The 9,522-nt window shown below is 36.0% G+C and overlaps 1 protein-coding gene across 1 annotated transcript; it reads right to left on the bottom strand.

The window, feature by feature from the left end:
* Positions 1–2,714: 2,714 nt before the first annotated feature.
* gpr183a (G protein-coupled receptor 183a) lies at positions 2,715–5,230 on the bottom strand. Its single transcript, XM_079463553.1, has 2 exons — positions 5,065–5,230; positions 2,715–4,080 (listed from the first exon to the last, which is right to left on the bottom strand). Exon 2 carries the CDS (start codon positions 4,061–4,063, stop codon positions 2,960–2,962), a length of 1,104 nt encoding a protein of 367 aa, XP_079319679.1. The 5' UTR covers positions 4,064–4,080; positions 5,065–5,230; the 3' UTR covers positions 2,715–2,959.
* Positions 5,231–9,522: the final 4,292 nt, after the last annotated feature.

Genomic DNA, 9,522 nt, shown 5'->3' with positions numbered 1-9,522 from the left:
TCATTCCTATTTTATGAGGTGGCTCAGTCGTGTAAATTCTTACGATCTCATTCGTACGTTTTATTATGATTTGACTTTGCCCCGTGATGATATATTTATGGGCGGGGTCAGGGTGGTGTCAGTCTGATTGACCATAATATGTACCTCTCCACATAAAACACGTGGGTCTGTCATGATTCTGCCCCTAGACCAGAAAATCAAGACAAGAGCAGGCAGAATCATGACAGGTGGGCCTTTATAATTGCTTTGCGATCTCGTAAAATGCGTTCGTTCTGTTTGACAAACAGAAAGCGCGCAAATTATTTTCCCCTTTACTTTGAAAACAATATCTATAGTTTTTTTTGCCATTGAAAACCATCATACTTGTTTACATTATAAACATTACAAACAAAATGTTACTTTTACCCGCTAGACATTCATGTAATTTAAGTGTAGTTGAACAGTTCAGATGTGACTGGTTGTGTATTCATATTCTCCGTTGTTACAGTAGACTGTATGCCTGTGAATGTTTTACCAACCTCAAAGAGTTGGGCCAATTTTACACCTACACTGTACACTGATTCATTCACCCCTTCAAATGCTGTGTGACATTTCCTCTGTTCGACATCCACCCACACCAGGAAGTCAGCAGTTACTAACACTGCGGATTACTACACACAAACATTATTCTGTTAACATCAGAAACCTTGGAATTTTTGTGTATGGTGAATATTGTTGTAAGAATTTGAGGAAATTAACTGGAATGAGGAACGTCTGCTTGGTTTCCGACTGAACGTTGCTTATTTAATTTCCTTCTTTAAAAAGGAAGTGAAAATTAAGAGATATGTGAAAGTTGTAAATAAAAAGTTCACTGTAAAAGTTTTTGCTTTAGTTATGCAGCTTGTTGCCAGTAACTTGCTGTAGATTTATCTAATTTATTGGCAAAAGTTTGTTCAAAGATAAATGAATATTAAACATTAACAAGTTTTTATCTTCACAGAAAAAACGATGAAATAACAGCCATATGCAAAGCATTATGGGAACCAGAAATCCACATAAACCTTTTTCAGTTTTTTTCTAATTTTGGTTCCCAGAATGATTTACATGAGGCTAAGTAAAAAAAGGTTTTATGTTGATGTAAGTTGATGCTGTTGCAAAAATGAGTTTGAACTGCCATGTTAAAGTATTCATAAACAATATAGGTTCTGTAAGATGTCGATTTATTTTTTAAAGACACTTTAAATTATTAATGAAGAAAACTGAAGTAGGACTACCTACAGCAAAAACAAAAATAAATGTTCTGTTACCACTGGCCACAGTGCAACATTTCACTTCATGTGGTTAAACAGGTTACCCTATGATTCTTAGTCAGGATGATTCTGAGTTTAATCGAATGTTCTTGTTCTTAAACAAAACATATGTTCTGGCTACAGTTTTAGATTTTTTTTAAGACGATGACGACAGGTTATGAAGCACTTTTTCTATTACTAGAGGCTATACACCTTAATCTAGAAATGAAGCACCCAAAAGGGATATTTATATGACATAGCCTGTAGTGCAAGTACTAAAATTATTGCTCTATAAATGCGACTATGTAAATAGCGAAACCATTACTTAATCATCTGACTGATTATATAGACTTAAATGGAAACACAAGAGAGGGACATGAGCAAGATTATGAAAGTTAAACTATTAAACTTTCATTTGTAGCATGAACACGGTATATAATAAATAAAATATAATATTCATGAATAGAACATATCCCCATATTGCGGAATTAATATACCTTACTAATAACTACTTCAACTTCTACTGCGATCAACCAATTGAGATTCTGGTTTAAATGGCATGCTAACCATCAGAAGAGCAGATTCCTCACAGGCACGCTACAACAAAGCATTAGAGTCTATGTTTATCATCCCTCATATTTTTAAAAGCACAATCCACAGCTCCAGCAGGCCTATTATGGGAAAAAAAATGACGCGTAACGTAGACGTTAATTGTGTTTTAGGTAACATTTAGGTTATGTCTCCCTCTTTTGGCCATTTGTTGTGAATGTATTGAATGAATTGTACTCGATTACAAGATGTTTTAACGTGAGCTCTGCTGCCCCCCAGTGTGAGTTGACAGGACGTGGACCAATAACTGAATAACTGAAAATAAGTTTTAAAATAAAATTATGAAATATTTGATTATTTAAAATATTTTCTGGTTGTGTGGCTCACTTATAATGCATATTAAATTAAGTTGAGTTGTTATATTGTAAAAAGGACTTATGTATACATTTTTTCTTATTATGAGTATACAGATGACACAAAATAATATTTATGTTATTAGCATTCTAGTACTTTTGTTTTAACACTAGCAATTTAATTGTGATTGAATACTTAAATATCTTCAGCTTATTCTCACCCCCTGTGTCTCACTTTACTTATTGCTTTCCTTTTTTGTCCAGTTCTTTGTTTTTTTGTGAGTTAAGAATAAACTCACCCCTTGTGCCTCTGAATAATAAAACATAATGGTGAGAGAACTTTAAGAGGAACTCAGCATACAGCTTGCCTTTGCGCATGACTGCATGTGATTTTTTGTGCTGAAAATGATAATTTTGCTAAGTTAATTTTAACATTATTATTATTATACTTGACATTAAATTAACAGTATGCACAGGTCATGTGAATCACCTGGGTCACCAAATGACCACATGTAGTTATGTAGTTTCAGCCTTTTTTATATTTCTCATATTCTTTATTATTAAAAAAGCAATTAAAAACATATGACCAAGTTACGTAATACAATAAAAAATGTGCATTTATCTTTGTACAGCAAAACATGTTTCTCACAAACTGTTGGCATTTAGCTTTATACTGTGAAAAAAAGAATCCAGAGGTAAGAACTGAGCTGTGTTGTTTTGAGAACGTCTTACACAGTTGTCTGACCACATCTTGTGATGTGTCAATATGTTAGTAGTCCCTTTCTGCCCTTAATCATCATCCACCAGCACGCTGCTTCTCTGTTTCTGAGTTCTGTTGTTCATGTGTAATTTCTCGCTTGCAAAAACATCTTTAGAAGAGCCCTCCGGGGAGGTCCTGACCACACTTGAAAAGGACATGCTCACTTGCTGCTTGAGCAGTCTGAGCACCTTCTTCTTATAGCCCTTGCAGGCGAAGAAGTAGATGAACGGGTCCAGACATGAGTTGAGATTCATCAGGCAGACAGTGATGTGAAGGGAGATCTGAAATTGATGCAGTTCTGAGCAGTCTGGTTTGTACTGCATCTTCCTGGCCATGTACTGCAGAAGGTCGATGTGATAGGGACTGTAGCAAACCACAAATACCAGAATGACAGCACATATCACTCCTATGGCTTTGCGACTGCGACCTGATTTCTCTGTGAGTTTATTGGACTTGGCCATTAAGCGGAGCTTGTAGCACAGGGCGGAGTAACACACCAGTATGGTGATCACCGGAATGCCGTATCCCAGGAGCACAGCTCCGACGAGCATGACGGGTAAGTTTTCGATCTTCTCAAAGTTGGGATACTCCATACATGTTGTGTGTCCACTCTCCTCCACATTCGTCATTGGTATTGAAAGCAAAGGCAGGGTCTGAATCAGGACCACTACCCAAACAGCCACACAAATGTACCTAACGTTCTGAACTTTCCGAAACCGAGAGAAGCGCAAGGGTAAAACCACAGCGATGAAGCGATCAACACTTAAGCAAGTCATGAAGTTGACACCAGCGTACATGTTGATGTAAAACAGCAGAGCTATCGCCTTGCACAGTCCTTCCCCCATCATCCAGTGAAAACCCTTAGCGTAGTAAACCACACGCAAAGGCAGAGAGAGCGAAAACAAGATGTCCGAAACCACCAGGTTGGCCGAGTAGAGAGTGGTTGAGTTCATTTTTTTTAAGTTAGGCCAAATAACGTGCAGCGCCAAGGCATTGCCTGAGAATCCAACTATGCAAATTAGGGAGTACATGATGGGCAAGAAAATATGAGCCCAACTGCGATGGTCATACAGGTTGGTACATGTGCTGGAGTCATTATTGAATGTGCTGTTTGCAGGTGTTATCGTAGCCATTTGAGCAGTTGTGAAATCTGAGAAGAGGAAAACAGAAGCATTACTACTACTACTTTTTAACCGGTTCAAATTTGCTTCACTAAGGAAGTACAAAACATTCTTTTACGTTTACACTGGATAACTGTAAACAGTACACTGTACACCAAAACGCCACAAACCAGGTGTGGTGTCAAAACATCCAGTCACATTTAAACTCATTATGAATCTAAAGTTAAAAATAAGGGAGAACAGTTGAAGGTCTTTCTGAGGAAATGTGTGAGACCACAGTGAATGGCAAGGAAGTATTATGTCAATCATCAGCACAAATGCGAAGACAGACGGTTAGAGCAAGCGCAACTAGCTATTAGAGCTGTGAAATGTGTTTCCTGTCAGTCCTACACAAAATCTTGCCCCTTTACAAAGGGCAATACAAATAGTCCACAAAGACCCTGACTGGAGGAAACGAGCCGTTGTAGAAAACACTTATTAATGATGTGGTAATGGTTATTTTGTAATGCCTGCACTTCTGCTAAGCAATAAACCACACTTTCCTATTGCATGTATGACAGAAAGACGCACCGTTAATGTTTGTAAGCAAATCAACATTTATTTTAGTCAGTATGTTTCTTTAGTGTATCGCAGTATAATCACACTGTTAAAGGATTTAGTCATGTACGGTGAAGTTTTCCATCATGTAACAGTAGCGCTCACATGCTCTCAACCAATACGGCACACTACAAACTACTTGAGCAACTTTTAATCAACTTATTTATTTATGATCATGAAATTATTACAAAATATAACTTGTTACATCATTCCAACTGTATAAAGCAAAAACTGACGAGAAAAGACTAAGTTTGTCTATTAGAAGTTAAATAATGTCCAGTTTAAGTGACATCAATTCTTTAACTTTTAAGAAAATGAAGCTTTGAAATGTTTTTACTTTGACGTCTAATAAAAATGATTAGGTATTAAAATAATAATTGCTAAATAAACATTTATATCTTAGCATATGCACTTACCAATGTTTTCTTACGCCCCAGTTTAGTGCTTTTATTTTGTCCAGTGGTCTGATCATGGCAGAGTCAGAAGTTGGTCAGCATAAACCACGCTTTTCTCGAACACTTCAAATGAGCAGTGACATGCTGTTTGCTGTATGATTCTGTTACCATGACGACATCGTTTCCTGAATTTCTGATAAAGATCAAGGTTTTTCATTGTGAGGATGTCTCATTTGTCACGTGTTAATCGCCATCCTACACGTGGTTTCTGGCAGAGTAAATCTTTACGGTTCTTTGACACCTTTTATTTTTAAGTGTTTATTTAAATTGATACATTCGCAAAATGAATAATGTGTATAAAGTAAAAAAAAATTGTGTGCATATTCGAGGGATATTTCACCCAAAAATTTGAACTTGGTCATCATTTGCTCAAAAAACCATTGTCATTTTAAACCTGTATGACTTCCTTCCTTTCTTCTGCAAAACACAAAAGAAGATATTTTGAAGAATGCTGGTAACCGAACAATGGCGGTCATTTTCCAAATATATTCTTTAAAAAATATCTTATTTTTTCCAAAAAAAAGAAAGTCACACAGATTTAAAATTATGTGAGGGTGAGTAAAGGATGACAAAATAAAGGATTTCCCTTTAATTCAAAATAATGTGTAACCTGATCAACCAAAGTACACATGTAAAAAATGATGACATAAAGCTTGATGACAGTAGCAATGGTTTTTTGAATTCTCTTACAATGCATTTGATTCTTTATGGATTTCAGCATCGACAGGGTGTGACAGCAGTTGTGAAAGTGGCCAGTTCTCGTTCTATTGTTAGAAGAAAAATTCATCTGCTAGTTTTTGAAAGACTTCCCTGTTTATACATCACACTAGCACCTGTACGCATACGTTTTAATTTTGTTAAAGCAAAAAATACAATAGTTCTGTTAAATGACTTTTATGCGCATACAACCAAGTAACCAATCTATTTTTATAAGGTTTGACATAACAGATGACACTCAATGATTTTGTTCTTTATAGCTTCTAGTATTGAGTTAAATTATAGAATATTTATTTTCTCCAGAGCTAAAGACATACAGTATTTCACAGATGGTTGCCAAACATTAACTTTCAGATGCAAAACCCTCTAAATCCGTCAGACCGCTTTTCGTTAAAATTAGCATTTTTCATCAGGCTCCTCCATTTACTTTCGACAATACCAGACTGGTCAGACGTATTTAGCGGGTTTTGATACTATGTGTATTCACTCAACATCATAATCAATTTTTTAATGGAGGTGACTTTTAGAAGGTTTTGCATCTAAACTCTTCATATATCTATGTTTATAAAACTGCCAAACTCTGAAGAAACATTTACAGGTTATTTTCCCCTAATGGTTACCTTTTTCTCAAAACTACCTTCCTGAAAACATTTGAGAGGATGTGGTATTTGATTAATCTTTTCATCTTCTGCTAAACACTTTACATTTACGCAGTCAAAATGTCACTCCAACGCGTGCATAGACTTTCAAACATTCAAAGTAATGACTAATTATTCCTGAGGTGACCTTTCACCTGGAAATTATTTATCAATTAGTTGTTTGATGTGGTTAGAAAGTGTACAGAATTTTTCCAAAACTAAAATCCAAAATGAGGGGAATCCCGCTCTATACATGTACTTGTATGATGAGGTATTTTACCAAATGTCTGTATGTTCAATTACAAAGAGTGCAACATCTTTGAAATACATGTGTGCTAATTATTGTGCATTTCAATCTTATTTCTGTATTTCATTTACAGTTTTACTCTTCAAATCTCAATCCTTTTTACCTTTTTATACAAAGAATTTAAAGCATTGTTTTTTTTGGCAAACAAACTGAGTTCATGGTGAGGTTTTAGTTTTTGACTGTGTGTTTAAAAAACAAGTCATGATGACAAGGAGGAAACAACTGACGCCAGGTGAGGATTCTGTTTATATCTACAGACTGACCCCTCTTCCAAACACATTGTGGTGCACACACCCTTGCTTCTGCACTAGCAAGGTGACAACTCAAAAGCACATTGTTTTATAGAGATGTTTTTTATCTTACATCGCAGGGTGGTTTTCACACCTACAGCAGAATGCAAAACTGAAACATGATCCTAAAACTGGTGTGTCCAGGAGTAAAAACGAATCTGTTCAAGTGGCTGTCTTTTTAAATTCAACCCTTGGTTTGGGTCGGATATTGACACATTGAATATCAGCATCTGCTAAAGACTATTTATAGTACATACAGCACACTTAATCATGAGTCTGCCTGACCATGTCTGAATGGAAAATCAGAACCGTGTGTGAGGACACCATGAGTCAAACGCACATGAGAGACCAGACTGTCTGTGTCTGATTGTTTTTAAAATGGCATAGAAACTGCTGCTATTTAAATCATCTGGTCAGAGATCGGATCCTACTAGCAGCGTACAGTACATTTGATAAAAAACTAATATTTTAGACACAATTGTATGCTGCAGTGTTGTCGTGTGGGAATATCATAAGGGCCACAGACACCACAGAGATCAGCATACTGCCTGAAGGAATCATTTCATTTCTTTAACATACTTGAAAAAAGTTTCTGTTTTGAGTCAGAATGAAATAGATATCTCCGTTTTTTGAGTGTCATGAAGTTGAAGATAATACTAAGAAAATCCTCTCCTAAAGATTTTGTCCAGGCACGTCATAGAGCCCACATGATTTATTTAGATGAAATGATAGTGCCAGTTTACTGCAAACAAAATAAAGAATGATAAAATAATAGATGGTTCCAAAAAGTATCTCTAAAACAGGCCATGATATTATTGAAAGGCTTAATGGCGATGAGTGTGGGATGAGTTTGCCTTAATCCTACATTTTGATGAATAATTAATATATCTTCTTTTCTTTTTTAAAGAAAGAGCTTTTCAGTTAATGGCTGCACACAGGAAGGCAGAATAAGTGTGTAAACTCTAGTGTTAACCTTTTTTGCATGGTCAGTAAAAAGGAGAAGTTGATATGGTTGTGTGAAAGACTGTGAATCAAATGTTGTTACAAATAGGAAATCCTTTTTAACATCTGTTGAACAGAAAGTTTGAAAAAGCTTACAGCAACAAAGGATTTGCATGTTCTGAACAGTTAAAAAGCAGTAAATGTAATCTATATGTATGCATTCTGTAATTGAAATCTTTCCGCCATGGCCTTGTGTTAGCAGTGGTTTGTAATGAATTTAGTTTGTGTGGTAAATCATGTATTAAATAGATTTTGCCATCCACACCTTTAATAAGCAATTATGATCTTGTGTTTTTTGTGTACTTGTGTTTTCCATTGCGTTTCATATTTTTTGGTTTAATTAAAATGCAATATTTGACAGCAATAGTCTTGAGGGTTGCGACACCCCAGCAGGAAGTTAGAGTTCGTGGTAATCATCATTCTCGCTGACTTCACACAACTTGGCATGGGGTTAGCTGGGGAACAAAAAACATGTTTACCACGTTATCCGGATACCTCACTGATAGCATTTTGTGGAAACACAGAACATGAAAATCTGATATTTTTCACAAGTTGAGCGATAAATGGTGTTTAGACATGTTTTACATTTGAAATTCTATTTCTTTTAGCATTTCTTACTTGTGAGTTTCTCTAAATAACATTTATTTATAAGGAGAAATAGCATTAGACTGAGGGCATGTCTTTCTACAGATATTACAAGGATTTTTGTTGATTTACATTTACATTTAGTCATTTAGCAGACGCTTTTATCCAAAGCGACTAACAAAAAGTCCTGGGAGCAATAAGCGATATGTCATCAAAGAGCAATAGTACATTAGGTGCTAATACAAAGTTACTAGTTTCATCAAAAGCTAGACCACTCCCTGTTGAGAGAAGAGGGTTAGTGTACTTTTTTTTCTTTGTCTTTCAAGTATTCACAGAAGAGGTTTGTGATTTTCTATATGTTATTGTGGTTGCCATGGCAGATTGCATCATATAGCACACCGTAGAGTATATCAGGAAATTACTCTGTTAACAACATTTTGTGTTGGTTGTATTATGATTTTACCTTGCCCGTTTAACCTGATCATCCAGTAAGAAGACTGCATATGGCTGTGACATGGGGAGAGTTGTAACACCACCTATTCAAAGCATAAAAGATTAGATATTGTGATAGTGTGTGACCACTTCTCAAAGATCACACATGAATCACACACATTTTATAAAGGAGGTTGTAGCGAGGTAGGCGGGACGAGAGCCGTGATGCGAGGCCTCGTAATATGGAGGAGATTGTGGAGCATAAGAGGACGAGCGACCGGACCGTCAGTAAGAGAGGAGACCAGGCATGGATTTTATGTTGTGGTTTTATTGTTTGTTTATTTAATTAAAAGTTGTTTTATGTCCGCCGGTTCCCGTCTCCTTCCTGCCCTTTTATTGAACCTTGTTACGGAGGTATATCTTTAAAAAGTTTTTAAAAGTTAACTGT

The sequence above is a fragment of the Barbatula barbatula genome, assembly GCF_947034865.1.
Source record: "Barbatula barbatula genome assembly, chromosome: 9".
NCBI classification, from domain to species: domain Eukaryota; kingdom Metazoa; phylum Chordata; class Actinopteri; order Cypriniformes; family Nemacheilidae; genus Barbatula; species Barbatula barbatula.
This window is presented reverse-complemented; position numbering and strand designations above follow the sequence as displayed.

Coding starts and splice junctions, on each gene's coding strand:
- gpr183a (XM_079463553.1), bottom strand. CDS start 4,063: ATGGCTACGATAACACCTGCAAACAGCACATTCAATAATGACTCCAGC.